This window comes from Melozone crissalis, unplaced genomic scaffold, assembly GCF_028551555.1.
Source record: "Melozone crissalis strain CALT ecotype California unplaced genomic scaffold, PUWL_Pcris_2 ptg000027l_1, whole genome shotgun sequence".
NCBI classification, from domain to species: Eukaryota; Metazoa; Chordata; class Aves; order Passeriformes; family Passerellidae; genus Melozone; species Melozone crissalis.
The window spans coordinates 72,167,437-72,184,790 of record NW_026535805.1 but is presented as its reverse complement, the minus strand read 5'-3'; the positions used below and the strand labels follow the sequence as shown (position 1 = coordinate 72,184,790).

Sequence of the window (17,354 nt, the reverse complement as noted above, 5' to 3'; positions counted from 1 at the left end):
GCAGCTCATTTTTTTTTTCCACAGAGAAAAATCCGATCTCACTTCTTTATTATTGCTGTGATCTCTCTATATTATCATAATTTGCTTTGAGGCTTTTATGTTACAGTTCTTACCAACAAACTGGTGTTTCAAGAATCCAGAAATACATTTTGTTTAAAAGTAAACCGATGACTGAAATTTCATTTTATCCTACTTTGTTATTTTCCACTGGAGAAGGTACTGCAGTGCTGTAAAATACTGGGGAATACAACTATAACCTCCATCTCGGTTTTTCTCGCGGCAGAAGCGTGTCGGTGGCTACGAGCTTGCTCCTGGCAATGAGAAATACGAGTGTGAGGTTCCTGGATGTTCGCTGCCAGTGAAACAGCTCCGGAACGCGGCCGGGTGGAGCAGGATGCTCTCCAGGATATCCAGGCGGGACGGAGCTCGACTCGATGGTTCGGCGCGGCCGGCGGGGCGCTCTGGGCGGCCGCGCCGCACTCTATGGTAAGATGGGAGGAGCGGCGGGGCACGGCGGGCGGCCCCGGCCCGGCGGTCCTGAAGCCTTCGGCGAGCACCATGTCGCCTCCGAAAGGTAAGGCCGGCGGTGCGGGTGCCCGACGGGTCCCGCGGCTCCCGGTGGGCGGCACGGCCGGAGAACGGGGGCAATTTCCACCCGCTTTCCCAAGAGGAAACGCGACCCGCGCGCAGACTCCCCGTGCCTCCCCCGTGCCAGGGGGAGTGGAACTGTCCTCCGTGCTGGGGGCTGTGGCACCGGGCGCCACCACCGCGGGAGAGAAGGGGGGGAAGGGGCTACGCGGGGCTGCGGGGTCGCGCTGGTTCCCGCCCTCCCGCTCTCCTCCCGCCGCCGGGAGCTTCTCCTCGTGGTGTGGCACCGCTGCCTTCCCGGCGTGTGGGGGGCGGGTGCTCCCGGTACGGGGCTTGCCGGGTCCCCGGGACGCCTCCACCTTTAGGATCCGCCACAGTCGCGTCTCCCCCTCCACCAGTTCCCCTCTGACCGTGCCGCAGCATCTTTGGGGCTTATCCCGGGGCGCGGGCGGTCAGTGCACAGGGACATCCCCTGCGCCCTCCCTGTGGGCACCGCAGGTGTCCCTGGAAACACCGCCGCACCCAGGTGCATATTGGAGTGTGCTTAGGTTGCACATTAGGAGGAATTTCTCCACAGAAGGGATGATTAGTTGCTGGAATGGACTGCCCAGGAAGGTGGTGGAGTCACAATCCTTGGAGATGTTTAAGGAAAGACTGGATGCGGCACTTCGGGGTATAGTGTAGTTCACTTGGCGATGTCCGGTCAAAGGTCAGACTCGATGACACCAGACGTTTTTCCCAACCTAATTTATTTCCTGATTCTCAGGGATACTGTGTACAGCGAGGCCAGAGCCCACACGGTCCCGAAGCCAGAACCTCAGGCAAGCCAGGAGGGCTTCAATCCGCCAGGACGGCGCCGCCTGCCCCTCTTCCAGCTCGCCCATGGAGGGCCTTGCCCGGGGCTCCCCAGCTCCGGCGGTGGCTTGGCGGGGCCTGGCGGGATGAGGGGCAGGAGGCTTCCGGCAGTGTGAGGGGCAGGAGGGTCCCGGCAGGGTGAGGGGCAGGAGGCTCCCGGCAGGGTGAGGGGCAGGAGGCTTCCGGCAGTGTGAGGGGCAGGAGGGTCCCGGCAGGGTGAGGGGCAGGAGGGTCCCGGCAGCGTGAGGGGCAGGAGGCTCCCGGCAGTGTGAGGGGAATGAGGCTCCCGGCAGTGTGTGTCAGGCACCTGCCACCCCAAATTACCGGGCAGGCAGCGGGCTGTGCTCCCGTGCCAGGCTTGGCCCGGGGCTGCCTTTCAGGAGCCCTGGCAGAGCCCTGAGATCAGCCGTGGAGATGTGTGGGAGGCTCGCACTTTTATCCTGAGGCTTTTGGCCTGTCTGGTCCCTTTTTGCCAGAAATAATTTCATCCAGGTGGGATTTACTAGGAAAAAAACCAATAGCTTCTTCCAGCTTTTCTTTTCTTTAGGCAGGTGTAAGTTCAGATGTATCCAGCAGAAGTTATGGGTGCCCCAGCTACGCTTTCTTCTGCTCCCCTCACTGCACTGGTACTGATGCAGACATGGGAGCCAGCCGAAGAAATGTCCAGGCCAAAAAGAATTACAAATACCTTTTTACATAATGCTAGAACTGTCTAGTCTAGATACTAGATTTGTTATGTCTTGCTGCCTTTGGCTTATCGAAGTTTCCAAACCATTGCCAAATTGGGGCTTTTTTTTTTCTTTTTAAGAGTAGTTACTAGAGGCAAGGATTAAGTTTAGCTTTAGTTTGGTGGTGCATAGACTTAAAATCTTCGTGTGTCAGATCACAGCATTAATATAATTTCTGTCAGCACTGAAACATCATTTGAAGATACGTTTTTGTAAAACCAGATGGGGTTAGTTATATTTCCTGGTTGTCCTTGTATTTCCTCCCCACAATCCAAAGTTAATTTAAAAATGAGTTCCAGCTTGTAAGTCTCTTCTAAGCATTGTTAGCCCAAAAACTAATTGCCTCTACCTTTTAAAAGTGGTTACTGACGTGGATAAGATTTTTATCTATGAGGAAGTAGCTAATTTAAATGATTGCAGTGGCAGGAGGTATTAACTGTACCTTGCAGAAATGTTATGCAATTGAAGACATCTCTGGTTTGAAAGTAACATGAACCAAAGCATTGGCCACTCTGGATTCAGCAACTCGTTCATTTATTAAATGAACAAAGTTATTACAAAACTACTTATCCTCTATCGCAATCCCTAATCAGCTGAGGAATACAAACTTAGACCAATTAAAACACATTTCCTTAGGATATTTAGAACATGACAGTGGCTCCAAAGGTGCTGCCTGAATGACCAATACCCACCAGAGAGATGCCAAGCATAACAATCTGCCAGTGCGAAAAAGGATTTTGTAGAAGCCACACATTTGCTGGTGTCTCTTGGTGGGCTTTGCCTTTGTGCAGAGAAATCCCATTTGGAGTTGTGTGCTGTTCTCCCAGGCTCAGCATTCCCTGACCTGGGAGTGCACTGGAGTGGCCTGATGGAGCTCTCAGGCCTTGGAGGAGTGTGGATGGATGAAAAACTGCCATCTTCCAGGGACCTTGGACAGGCTAACTCCAAAATTTTGCAGGATAGTAATTGGTCCGGGTCAAAACTGTTACAAGTGTTGCTGCTGTTGTGGGAATCTATCAGGGGGGAAGACAGAGGGGATAACACAAATGATACACAGTCCTTGTGTGATTTAATTTTCTTCAAGAGCCTTAACCTTAAACCTTTCCACAGGGATTTTTTCAAGAAAGTCCTTCAGTCCTTTGTGTGAAGAGCCATCACCATTCAGAGCAAAATCTTCTTTTACTAACTTGAGTGGAAAATAGGGCTGACAGAAGCGCTGCCTTTTTTATTAAGATTTGCTAGATTTCTTTGCTTATATTGAACTTTTCCTCTCTTTTTGCTTTTGCTAGTCTGCCAATGTTCCGTGTGTCAGAGTTCAGTATATTACACGAGGAGGAGCAGATGCCATTTCAGAGTGAGTGCCTACTGTCAGCTAGAGAGCAGGAAAGCACTGAAAGAGTTTTTGATTGTTATTAGATAAATGTTAATGTATGATTCGTTTTTTCTAGAATGAAGGATGATTACAAGGGCAAGAGAGCATCTCATTTTCAAACACTTGGGGTTCCTGTACAAGCTTCTTTGAGAAGGCTGTAAAATTTAGCCAGGAATAAAAAAATTTAAATTTTTTTTATGGAAAGTGTTTCCTAACATTGTAATTATTGTCTGCTGACACAGTGGTGTTGGATACACCCCTCCAGCTGCAGAACACGCTGTTTCAGTTCTTAAATGAAAATGGGGGTCACACTGAGTGTCTCTCTGTTTGTTTCAGAAAATGTCAGCTTGCTGTTCAAGCTGTACTGCCTCACGGTGATGACCCTGGTTGCTGCCACGTACACGGTGGCACTGCGGTACACCAGGACAGTGGAGACAGAGCTCTACTTTTCAACAACAGCTGTGTGTGTCACTGAAGTTATCAAGCTGTTCCTGAGCCTGGGCATCCTGGCTAAGTAAGTGTGGGAGTGCTGATCAGTGTTTTGAAAACCAGTCCTTGTTTCTAACCTCAGATTCTCGGGTCCTGAAGTGCAGGTATGTTTGAGAATGTGGCTGGATAATGGTGCTGTGGAAGGGTAATTTAGAGCAGGTTAGAGCTTGTGAGTCCTCATCAACTGAAACTGCTTTGTATACAGCACAATATTCAGGTGTATCCTTTCTACATATTTTCTATTTTTGGAATCACTTTAGAGTGTCAGCATGGATTATCCATGATGTTTTGGTCTTTAAGATGTTGTAGATGAAAGTCAGACTTTGATCATCTGCTGTGAGCCATCATCTGCTGAGTTACATAAAATTCTAACATTCCTACTAGTAAATTTTCCCAAACAATGTTACAGACAGACATTTTGCTGTCTCTAATAATCTGCAAGCCAATCATGAAAGACTGTGATCAAAAAATAGTAGTTTCTGTAATTCCAGACTGCTGCTAAGAACTAGAGCTTTAGTCCTGCATGAACATCTCGAGAAGGGAGGCTATCAGTCTGCTGCCTTTTCTCCTTTTCAGCTTCCTAGGAAGAATCTTTATATTCTAGGAATATAAAGATTTTTTCTATATTTTCTATTTTTCTATTTTTTTCTATTTTCCAAAGCCCAGTTCTTGCTACTGTGATAGAATTTGTTCTTTTAGGGTCTCTGTCTCTCTTTGTGGCTTGTGGTACATCAGAAGGCTGGCTATTATGTGCTCATGCAGTCACATGATGTACTTCAGATTTTCATCAGCTCTTTGCCTCTTAGCACACAAATAGCATTTTACTTGCTTTAGAAGTGAGGTGATATTTGAATTTGGTGAGGCAACTGTGACAAACTGCTTTTTTTCTTTAATCTTTCATTAAATGGAATGTGTTAGAAAAGGCAGGTATGTCCAGTGGGGAATGTCTGTTTTACTTTACATGCACCCTGGACACTGTCAGCACAAAATGCTGGCAGAAATGACTCTGCTGACACGTGGTTCTGCTGTGGCTCTCACTGCTGTGACCAGTGAGGCTCCCACTTCCTCTCTGGACACTGAAGCAGCCCGTGCTTCCCAATGGTGAGGGTAGAGAGCTCCCTGTGTGCAGCCTCACCTGTGTGGGTAATTTGTCAAATCTTGTGCACCTGGGACTCAGGCTGTTTGTAGTACACCTAGTGCAGCAGGGTAAGCAGTTCCTTTTGTTAAGGGTCTGTAATACTTTGTTCATTAAATGTATGAATAGTCTTTTTTACTTGAAATAATTAAAAACTAAATTACTTTTAACTCAGAAAGAAGTCTTAGCATGTTGATGTTTTTAGAACAGCCCAGCACAGCAAAAAGTGTCTGTAGCCCATTATTTTCCCTTTGTCAGCAGAGGATGTGTGGAATGGAAGTGTAGCCAAGGGGGCAAGCATGGGCTGAGCTTCCCTTAGCTGGTGGCAGTAACTTCTGGAGCCTGTTGTTTTGTGTTGACAGATGTGATGAATAATCTTTCCTCCTTCATTTTGCTTTTCATAACTCTACAGATCCGCATTTTCATCTCTGATTTATTTTCTAAGCCAGGAGCCCTAGTTTAATTTTTCTGGGATCATCATAGTACCCATCCTTAGAGCATTTCCATTATTGTTACATCCCTTTGGAAACAGGATCCAGAGCTGCATGCTGTAGTCAGGATATGAACGTGCCATGGCAGAGAATGAAGTGTGTTCTCTCTCAGCCTCAGTTCCTTTCCTAAGGGTTCTGCTCATTTCTCTGAAGCTGATGCCATCCTTGAGCTGGTGCCATCCAAGAACTACTTGCATTTTTTTGCCAGGTCTCCATAACTAGATGAGAGAGAGTTGCTGTAATGTAGGGGTGGCCATTTCTTATGGTTCTTTCTCATTCATTGACACCTGAGCCTTATTTACCAGTTAAAATGGGAAGAATCAGATTCACTGAGCTGTTTGGGGCTTATAAGGTCTATTCTGATCTGGTCAGCTGGTGGGGTTTTTTCTCCATAGCTGAGGGAGAGATGGGCACCAGCAGACACTGTTCATCAGGCCAAGCTCATCTCTCCTTGGTAAAGTGTCTGGCATACAGGTGGGTCCAAAAGTTGCCAACTTTCCAGTACCCTCCCCTTCCAGATCACTTATGAATATGCTGAACAGCATCAATTCCAGCGCAGCTTCTTTCTCTGTCTCCTTTATAGCTTCTTTCAGTTTTAAATCCTAACCAATTTGTCTCACCCCAGGTAAGGTGCCTTTGTAGTTCAGTAACCAGACCTGTTTTTTTACTGTACAGCAGCATACATTTGTGTGGGTACCTTTGCTTTTTGAAAGGGATAGCGTTGGTAACTGCAGTGTACAGGGTACTAGAGTGCAACTCTCCCACTGTTCCAGCTGCCAAGTTTGTTTTCTTACTCATTATTACATGATGCCTTCACTGTTTACTCTTAAGGCATCTCCTGGAGGGCACATTGAATGGATGAATGCGAAAGAATTGTCTTTGAAAAGAGAAGCTTATGATAGTTTAAGCTGTGCTAATTGTTAACTGAAGTATCCTCTCCATTTCTCATGCTTATTTAAAGTCCTGTTCACCATCTGGTAATAGCATTTGCTACGTTCTTAGCTGGTACATAACTACTTAGTCATGGGTGAAGAAAAGCAGAGCTGTTTTGCAAACTCTACTTTTAACTTCAGCTTTTCTAACAAATGTGTTTTTCTGTTGCATAACTGATAGTTATTAGTATCTCTCACCTCTTCATACTTAGAAATTGGCTTTGTCAATGAGGTATATGAATTTATGAAAGGGGAAATGGCTTTAAATTGGAAGAAAATAGGTATTAGGAATAAATTCTTTAGTGTGAGGGTGGCAAATCTCTGAGACAGGCTGCCCAGAGGTGTGGATGCCGCAGCCCTGTAGATGTTCAAGGCCAGGCTGGATGGGGCTTGGGGCACATTGGTCTAGTGGAAATTGTCCCTGCCCATGGCAGGGAGGTTGAAACAAGGTGATCTTAGGGTCTCTTCCAACCTGAACCATTCTACAAAGAAAATTGATAATGTTTTAAAATTCAAACCTAGATCAACATCAAGAAAGCTGAATTCAAGCTAGATAGTTGTTTATTTTCTGATTTGATCTTGCAGTGTACTTCTTTGAACCTAATTTTACATTATCAGCTGTACATGGAGGTTTGCTTTAAGTTGTTTTTTGGCCATGTACTGAATTCAACCTACTGTTAGAGATTGTTGGTAAGTGCCTGCTCCAGAAAACACATGCACTGCACAGATGAACTATTAGATAGTTTAGCTTCTTGGCCTCAAAATCTAAAGGGAAGATGGTGATTATTAGGCACATGTTATTCTTCATTGCTGAGATTTTGTTCTTGAAGTCAAAGTAGACAGAAGTTACTATTGCTGCTGTGACTTTAAAAATGTGATCAACAAATTCACTGAGCATGGTCTGGAATATAAGCAGTTGAAAAATTATTTTAAATATTAGTTTTAAATTATTTTAAATATTGTTTTATAGTTTAAATATTATTTTCTTGTTTGACAGCCCACCTTAGTATCAATGAATATAAGATGTTATTCCTCTGTGGTTTTTTTTTTTTTTACTTCTTATTTTCATAGAGTAGAACCACATCTGTGCTAAATATTTTATTTTCAGTTAGACATTTGAGATAGAAGTACTTTAGTCCAGGTGTACTTGGCAATGACCCAATTTTCTTGTACATCTTATCTCCCAATCCTAGACAATGTAATAAATACGTTCAGAAATTGAACAAACCAAAAAAATCTGCCCATAACATCAGTGGCTCCTAACATTTTATACAGTTCTGTATCTAGTGCAATTAACCATGGTGAGCTGTAGCATGAACTCTTCCCCTTTCCTGTACTGCAGACTTCACTTTAAGTGCTATTTGTCCATGGATTTTCTTGTCACAGTTATTCCCTGTGGACAGACATGTCTGGTTTTCTGTGTGTTCTTTCTGTTACGGAAAAATGCAAAAAGAATCCCTTGCAGCTGCCTCTGCCTAACAACTGCTCTCCCTACAGGGGAAAATAAGAGAGGAAAAAGAAGTAAATGCTTGGTGCAAGTAGGGAGGAAGGCAAGGAAGAAGAGAAATTTGGATGGAAGGATCATGAGAGGGTAAAGCCTGTAAATCTTCAGAGAGGAAAAGTTGAACAACTGGAGTGCAGAGTCAGTGGTTGATCAGGAAAGGAAAATATGCTGAAACAAGGTGGTTAAAGCTATTTATTCATACAAGTGTGCAATAGAAACACAAGGAAAATTAAATTCAAGAGCAGTACAGCTTACAAGTTGAAAGGCCTTTGAGAGGGGGGCAGGAATGATTTGGGATGTTGGTATTTGTCAGTGCTAAGTGAGAGAAGATTGGAAAGGGGAGCCGTGGGAGAAGTGGGAAGAGGACTGGAGCAGCAGCAACAAGTAAGCAGCAAATGTCAGATTGATGTACAAGCAAAGAGGGAGTACCAGTAATGCAGAGGGCAGCTGTGAAAAGCTGAGCAGCAAACTGCAAAAGCAGCCAGCAGCAACACGTTCTTCCCCATTGCCTGCTCCGTCACACACTGAAATTACTTGAAGGAGAGGTGTGAAATGCAAAGACAGGGACAGGTGACAGGGAGCCCCCACACACCCACCAGACCTCTTCATATGTGTGCTGCTGCTGGCCCAGCCTCTCCCACAGCACAGGTGAGACTGGGAGCCCATGGCTGGCTGAGGAATGAGAGGTTTTTCTAGGTAAGAAGTGTGCAAGGGTACAATCCTTTTTTGATTGTACTGTGAGGCCTGGTTTAAAGGGGATCTGGAAAATGATGGGCATTTAACATCACACACGAACATTAATACCCAGTAAAAAAGGGGAGAGGTGAACAACAGCCTTCTGTTCCACTGCCTATATTGACACACTGCTACACATTAATGCATCAACTTCCTGATTCCAGAATGTTTCTCTCACCTTCAGGGCTTTCTACTTGTTGAAAACCTCACTTGTGTTTTGCCAGTTAACCTTTTTTTTCTTTTATGAACAGAAAGTACAACTGATCATGGAAGACAAATTTTCAGCCCTCCCAAGGGATTCATTGATTTGATTTCTGTTTTAAAATACCAGTTTAGGAATGCCCTCCATTATGCTAATATTTTGCAGAGAAACTGGAAGTCTGACAAGATTAATAACATCTTTAAAAGAAAATGTATTTGGAAGTCCTAAAGAACTGCTGAAATTAAGTGTTCCATCTGTGGTGTACGCTCTCCAAAACAATATGGCATTCGTGGCTCTTAGCAACTTGGATGCTGCAGTCTACCAGGTAATACAGGTTTCTGTCAGTAGCAGACCTGGAAATATATTTGTCTTTCCAGGTTTATTAGGCATATGTGTCAGGTATCTGCCTGGCATGCAGCACTCTCTTCAGCCTCAGTGTTAAAAGCAAAGCTGTGCTTTGTTCCGTTCAGAGCATACACTGTGCTGCAGAGCTCTGGCTTTCTGAGCCAAGCCACTCACTGCTAGAGTCACTTCAAATTCACATTGTTGTAGTTGGAGATGGATGTGTAGGAAATCAATGAATATAAAAGTGTGTCATTCTGTGGTTGAATTTTCTATTTTATTTTCTTGTTTTGGAGGAGTTTATAAAACCATGTCCTCTATACTACATTCCCATCTTTTCTAGGTGACATACCAGTTGAAGATCCCTTGTACAGCTTTATGTACAGTCCTCATGCTGAGCCGTACCCTTAGTAAGTTGCAGTGGTTCTCTGTCTTCATGCTGTGTGGTGGTGTTACCCTCGTTCAGTGGGAGCCTGCTCAGGCTACAAAAGTACAGGTAAGAGTTAAAATTTTCCCTCTTCAGGTAAAGAATAAATGATCCTTGATCCTTGGCTTTCACCTTTCTGTGTACCAGTTCAGTCGGGCTTTGGTGTTGCTCTGGTCTCACTTGTTGGAAATGCAAGGGATTGCTACAATTAGTATAAATTACCACAGCCACCATAACCTAATGCACTATCCTAGGAGTGTCTGAGTAATAGATTGTTTCCAGCAGTTTGCCTTGGTAACATTGTAATTGTTGGAACAGAGAATTTGGAATCAAAGCAGTGCGAGGAATTAGGAGCAAAACTCCAGTGCAGTGTGGGTATGTCATTTAAACACACCCTTCAGAGGCACTGACCTAATACTGTTGTAGGGAGAAACAAGTGTCTTCTGTTTCTTGGGTCAGAGCTGCTGCCCAGCTGCATTAGTGGGAAAGGTAGGTCAGGCCTCTGGGAGTGCTGGCCACAGCCAAGGGGACAGTGCCTCTGAGCACTGTGAGAGCACCCACAGAAAGGGAAACACCACCCAGCTACACTGAGCTGATCTGAGGGACAGCCCTAGATCAGCAAGGGCACGTGGTGCTGCAGTGAAATGCTAATAATTTTGCTTTACTTAATGAAGTAGCTCTGTGCCCTTGATTTGGCTGGGAGAGAATGAAATTCCTTCCTAGTAGCTGGTTCAGTGCTGTGTTTTGGATTCAGTATGAGGACAATGTTGGTAACACTGGTGTTTAAATTGTGGCTCAGTTGTGCTTAACCATGAGGCCAGGGCTTTTCAGTGTCTCCTGCTCTGTCAGTGAGGAAGGGCACAAGAAACCAGGAGGGAGCATGGCCAGGACAGCTGAGCTGAACTGGTCAGAGGGATATCCCATACCATGGAATGTTACACCCACTATGGAAAATCAGGGAATTTGGCCAGGAGGGGCTGATTGCTGCTGCAGGATGGGCTGGGCATCTGTCAGCAGGTGGTGATCAATTACTTTGTGCATCACTTAGTTTTCTTGGATTTTATATCTCTCTCTCCTTTTATTAATACTAGAATTATTAGTAATTTTTATTTTGATGTAGTTATACTTAGTTTTCTTGGGTTTTATCTCTCTCTCTCTCCTTTTGTTAATACAGAATTGTTAGTAATTTTTATTTTTATTTAGTTATTAAACTGTGCTTATATCAACCTACAAAGTTTACCTTTTGTTTTAAATTCTTCTCCCCACTATGGGGCTTGGGGGGAATAAGTGAGGAGCTGGGTGCTGCTTAGTTGCTGGCTGAATTTAAACCACAGCACTCTGGAATTGATTATTGTGAATGACTGAAGTGTTGTATCCTTTTTAAAATGATGGTTGATGTTGCAGGTGGAGCAGAACCCATGGCTAGGGTTTGGAGCAATTGCTGTGGCAGTGTTTTGCTCAGGATTTGCAGGTATGGTATTATTTCTGGATGTGGGCTGTATCTAAAGGACTGGAAAACTCTCAGTGCTTGAAAGTGAACATTCCACATTTGTTAACTGTCTTCCTCTAATAGTTTATTCCCTCTGCCCATAACTGTCTTCTACTTTTGGTAATTATGGCAGATTCATAACATGATTACTCCCATTGTCAAGCAAATGATAGGAGCATGTACCATTGGTTTTACACAATGCAACATAGAGGGCTGGTTTGCAATTGGAAGTGTCTTTCAGTGCTGTGAATAAGACTGTAGGGAGCAGCATAATGACTCACTCCGTGCATTTAATTAATGTACATCAATTTTATAAAGTTTACTTTGCAGTGAATAGCTCCCCTTTGGTGATCACATGAAATACTTGTTTTTTTTTTTTACAAGGGGAACTGAGCTCCTCACTCAGTTCTGTACCAGCTCAGCCCTGAAATACACACTGCCATAGTTCTGTAGGTGGAAAATGGGATGTAGAGGGAGCATGAGGAAGGCAGAGAGTTAGAGTAGTAGCAGGAAGCCTGGATAAGCTCAGTGAAGGATTTTTGGTTTTGTTTATTTTTGCTTTGTTCTACAACCAGTGTCTCCTCTCTGTGTAGTTTTTTCTCTGGCTTCTGGAGAAGGACACTTACATTGGGACAAGTGAACTGGTGCTCAGAAATAAAGAAATGCAAATTACTTGTTAATTTGAAATTTGGCTCACAGGGGCATATTCCCCTGACTGTAAACTGGATTCTTCTCCTCTCCCCTGTGAAAAACAAGGTACTATCACCCACCTCTAGTACTGGAAAATCTTGCAAGAATGATCTTGTGCTGTGCATAGATGCTCATTACTCATGGAAAAACATTCTGGTGGGTAGAGGAGGAGAGTGTTATTCTTATTTGGTGTCATTTCAGTAAAATAAGCACTTTGAAGCAGAAATACTAAATAAAACTATGTAGAGCTCAGTCAGCTTTTCCTGGAAGGTTATGAATTTCCTCATTTAAATAGGTGCTCCAAAGCTGCAAGACAAAATACAGCCTTCAGTCTCCTAAAACTCCTGCTTTCCCAGATAATGTGGGCCAGCAGCTGTGCTTCCAAAGACCTGCAAATTCAGAGCACTGACAGGCTGGTGCAGGCAGCTTAGACACTTAGGGCTTTCTTCTCCTGCAAAAGGATTGCAGCTTGGGTTTCCTTGCTGACAGCTGAAGCTCTGGGGCAGCTGGGAGGGACTGACTGTGTGCTTCATCCACAGAGCTCCTTGTGCCCTTGGGGCTTTACATGTTGAAAACATAAATTCTTTTCAAATTCCCTTCCTGTTCTTCCTTCTCACGCTCACATGAAGCAGTTATTTTGCTGTTAGACCTCCAGTTTCTGGACTGACCATGTTTTACAGAGTGTTTTGTTAGTCCAGCAAAATGTAAAAAAGGTTGTGTTTGTCACTTAGAGATGGAAGAGAAACTTTTTCTTCAAATTGCTGATCCTGTGATAATTTCCAAGTATCCAGGGCCCCAGCAATGCTTTTAAAAGCATTGGAGGGATAATTTAATGGCAAATCCTTTGTGACTTAAAACATTTCTGAGGAGTAGGTTTTCCTCATCAGCCCCCATTCTTTCCTTCTTCTTGCCTAGTGGATTTGTGAAATGTGTATTCACAAATCTAGTAGCATAGTTTTATTGATTTGCCTACTGTTTTCTCAGTTTATAACATTTACAAGTATGGTTCATACTCAAGCCAAATTTCTGTTATGTTGATTACACCTCATTGTGCTCTCTGGGTCTTCTCAGGGGGCAGAAATCTCAAGATAATTTTTCTGGGTTATTTTAAAGGCTGCAGTCATTAACAGTGCTAGTTTGTTGTTGTTTTTTACATTTCAAAAATTTATATTCTTATGAGATAATACAATATTTCCTTGATTTTATACTTATTTGAACCCCTGGAGTATAAATCTGCCTTCTCATTTATTCACCATAAGTACTCACTGTATTCTATTAAATTATAAATTGCATTTTTCACTAATAAAAGAGTTGAAAGACTTTCCTTGAAGCTAATTTGGGGATTTTTGTGGGGGGAAGGAGTGTGTGCCCAGGGCTTCTAACACACGGATCTTTGTGCCACCTTTGTTGGTTCCATATGAGTTTCTCACATTGTATGAAGGATGGTGTGTGATACTAATCACCAATAAACTTCCAGTCAATAGGGCTCTCACCAGAAGGTCATGGAAGTCACTGGTAGGAGTCCTGCAAACTGCTTTCTTTGTTTTGAAATGTAGAGGAAATCCCAGAGCTTGGAAGAGTCCTGATTGGGTGAGCAATGGTTAAAGAGGCAGGTGGTGAGGGCCTTGCCAAATGGCTGCCTCTTAGTCTGACAAATGCCTCCCAAGTAGAATAATGAAGAAGTTCTTGGGGAGTTTCAATAATGCAAAGCATAAAAATAATGCTCTTCAGTGTAGTATCAAGAGCTAGAGCTTTAGATTCAAATGAATTCCACTTCCTCAAAACCAACCTGTATTTTCAATTAGCAGAAGGCCTTGGTTTTGATTTGCCCTTGTAATCCCCTGAAGCTGTGGTTTCAGAACGAGCTGCTCTGCCAAGTGCTCTGGCAGCACAAAGCTCCTGAGGAGTTTTCAGTTTCAGTACTGAGGTAATACAGATCCTCCCTTTCTACCCTACTCTCCGAAAAAAATCCGACTAAAATCAATCTAAGACTTAAATCAACATAAAATTATTTTCATGGAGGCTGTGGATTAAAAAGGGGTAGGCATGGGAAAGGGTAAGGATAAACAGGAGTGAGGGAGACCTTCCCCCTGAGTCAAAGCGGATCCCCTTGCTAAACTTTGCCCTGGACTTGATCAATGGTTTAGGCCTGAAGGTTTTAACTGCACTTAAACCTAACAGCCGAATTGAAACAATTTAACAAAAGATTCTACGAGACAACAGTAACTCCTTACAGGGCTGAGTTAGTTACAAATCTGAAGAACTTGAGAATGTAAGAGAGGAACATTCACAGTCCCTTTGCTGTGGCATACTCGTGCTCACACAGATGTAAAGGAGTTTGTACAAGGGTTGAGCCTTGAGGAGTGATAGCACCAACCCTGGATCCATCATTGGTGTTCAGCAGTGGTCTTCCACAGACAGTGAACTTGAGAGATTGCTGGCTCCAAGAGGTTGTCTGGTTTTGAAATGCAATAAACCATGAATCATTCTTCTCACTGAAATATTTTCGGGTTTTTGTTTGTTTTGTTTTTTTCAGGAGTTTATTTTGAAAAGGTGTTAAAGAGTTCAGATACTTCCTTGTGGGTGAGGAACATTCAGCTGTACTTATCTGGGATTGTGGTGAATTTATTTGTTGTGTACATGTCAGATGGAGCCAAAGTTCTTGAGAAAGGGTTTTTCTATGGCTACACATACTACGTCTGGTTTGTTGTCTGTAAGTATCTTGTGGGTTTTGTCTTTGACATTGTTTTTCTTCTTGAACAATGATACAACTGATTGCAGGAAGCTACAACTTCAGTATGACACACTCTTAACTGTGTTTTGAGAGATTTTATTTAAAAGTAACATTTTCTTGGAAGTTATTCACTTACCCAATTTAAAATTGTACTGAAACAGCAGCCTAAATAATTGACTAGCAAGTAGATAATTTAAAATTAGTTATAGCTTATTTACAGGATGCCATGTAGACATCCCATTCCCCTGAATGATCTATTAAATCATTAATTGGGACAATGTAGCCCAAAGTAGGAGCACACTAGTGGAGTAAAATGCATCATTTCAAGAGTAACCTACTGCACCTGTACTTATGGTAACACCCTATCTGCTTCCAGTTCTGGCCAGCGTGGGTGGCCTCTACACCTCGGTGGTTGTTAAGTACACAGATAACATCATGAAAGGCTTTTCTGCAGCGGCAGCCATTGTTCTCTCGACTGTGGCATCAGTCATCCTCTTTGGCCTCCAGATAAGTAAGTGCCTTTTTGCCTTTGATTTGATGGCTGTGCATGTTCCCTGCCTCCCCAGCCTGCTGCACGCAGCTCCTACCAAAGCCAAACCTTTAGCTTCAGGTCTTCTCCAGGACTCCTGTGCACTAATGCATCATCGGTCCCTGTTGTGGTGCACAAAGATGCCTGATGGCTCTGCTTTCAAAAGCTTTGTTCTTTCAGAGGCATCTACAACTTGAAACAGAAAGAACCTTTCTGGTTTAAACAGCTTGATTTTCATGCATCACTTTCTGATGCAGTTTATGAGTGATACAGCTGTTTACGGGTTATTATTTCTTGTTGGGTTAAGTACAGCCAGTGCCAAATTAATTCCTCAGCTATTTTTTCAAGGGCTTTACACATCCCTAATGAGTTACACCCAGTACTGCATTAACTTTTACTTTCTCCATCTGCTGTGGACAGACACCACGAGAGAAAGTCAAAGAGCAGCTGGGGTTGTGCCTGACTGATGTGGTGAATGTCTTTGAGAGGGAACAGCAGATGGCTCTGGGCTGTTCTGCAATTTTCTCCCCAGTCAAGTCTGTGTCTGATACCTGCCCAGCACTCCTGCTCAGTCCTTCACTGTTTAGTCGTGGGTAGTTTCCTACCTTAATCCAAAGATGGTGTGGGAAGATGGTGGGAAAACTAGCTTTTTGATACAGTATTAGTGAGACAAAACTTAAGGAAAGTTTGCATAAGGAGAAAATAATCAGTGTTTGTCTACAAGAGAGCACCATAAAGCAAGGGATGAAAACATTTTAAAAACTTACTTGGGCAGTGTTTTCTTGACAGTTGACACAAATCAAGCCTGGACTAATGATCTTTCTGTGAAAGCCTCATTAATAGAGGCTTTTTAATAACTCTGTCTAGACATGGAAAGGCAAAAAAGGTATTATCACAGGGTATTTTATTACATCCCCTGGCTTTTTATGATTTAAGTTTATTGTAATGTAAGCCTCTACAGATGGCACCTGGGACTGCAGGAGATGCTTTACTCTTGCTTTTATGACCACCACCACCACATTCTTACTATGAGACCAACTGGAACTGTGTGGGGATTGTAAACACTCAAGAGATCCCAGTGACAGAGGACAAAGCTAAATGCTGTGACTTATCAAGTTTGCTGTCTTGTTTAGTTTTGGGTAACTTCAATACTGTCATCCAGATATCATAACTTACAGGGCTTGCTGAAGGCTTCTTATATGAATATATTTATTTAAACTATTTTGTTTCCTTTCAGCTGTTACCTTCTCCCTGGGTGCTCTCCTGGTGTGTATTTCCATTTACCTCTATGGATTACCTCGACAAGACACCACAAAAATCCAGCCCTCAGAGACTAAAACCTCTAAAGAGAGACTTGCTACTGTGTGATGCCCATAAAAATGGACAGATGGACAAGAGAAAAAATAGACTTTTAAAAAGACTGCTTTTTTTTCCAAAATTAGCCTTAAGCTAGTCATGAAATGGTTTAAGTGGGTAGACTAAAAGCAGAAGTTAGTTCTGTTTTACATGAGGAGTTTCCAGTGGCTGACACTGAGGCTACACTGCAGCTGAGGAGCTGGCTGGGTATTTTATGGAAGGTATTCTTCATTCACATTGACAATGAAGAGTCTCATTTACAGGGAAAACCCAATGAAGGAACTGATCACTCAATTGTATATAATGTATATAATGGAGGGAAATTGGTTCTTTGTGTATTTGATAAACTGTCTTGCTCTTTGAGGGCAGAAATGCCTGAAAAGCTTCATAAAAAAAACTATTAAAAAAGCAACTACTGCCACCATTTTCTCTTAAGATACTTGGCAATTGCAGTTTGATTAATGACAGGAAGAATTCCTCTCCTAGGCAGTAAGCAGAGATGATTCAGCTCTACAGGGAATACCCTTGCTTTGAGCATCACCTACCTCAGAGTGACTACAGGAAGCCCTTCTTGTTTGGTTTAAAAAGTCAGATGAAAGACTCTGAAGCTGTGGCTTTCCTTTTACTCTTTAAGTGTTTTTTTAAATTCAGCTGTAGGTGTTAAAGGGATCTTCTATGCTTAGTATAGGGGAAGGTTTTTACTTGTTCCTGTACCTCTGGCTTAAGTATAAATGAAGTTTCTGTCTAGAAGATCTT

General features: G+C 43.2%; 1 protein-coding gene across 1 annotated transcript; it reads left to right on the top strand.

The window, feature by feature from the left end:
• The first annotated feature begins 11 nt into the window (after nt 1–11).
• Nucleotides 12–17,348, top strand: SLC35A1 (solute carrier family 35 member A1). Its single transcript, XM_054279321.1, has 8 exons — nt 12–574; nt 3,880–4,057; nt 9,197–9,356; nt 9,717–9,869; nt 11,205–11,271; nt 14,516–14,692; nt 15,090–15,224; nt 16,480–17,348. Exons 1-8 carry the CDS (start codon nt 346–348, stop codon nt 16,608–16,610), a joined length of 1,230 nt encoding a protein of 409 aa, XP_054135296.1. The 5' UTR covers nt 12–345; the 3' UTR covers nt 16,611–17,348.
• Nucleotides 17,349–17,354: the final 6 nt, after the last annotated feature.

What these genes read in the sequence shown, in the direction of transcription:
- SLC35A1 (XM_054279321.1), top strand. Translation starts at nt 346, where the DNA reads ATGTTCGCTGCCAGTGAAACAGCTCCGGAACGCGGCCGGGTGGAGCAG. An exon ending in TGGATGCTGCAGTCTACCAG is followed by an intron (nt 9,357 to 9,716) that starts GTAATACAGGTT and finishes CATCTTTTCTAG; the next exon opens with GTGACATACCAGTTGAAGAT. An exon ending in CCTCTTTGGCCTCCAGATAA is followed by an intron (nt 15,225 to 16,479) that starts GTAAGTGCCTTT and finishes GTTTCCTTTCAG; the next exon opens with CTGTTACCTTCTCCCTGGGT.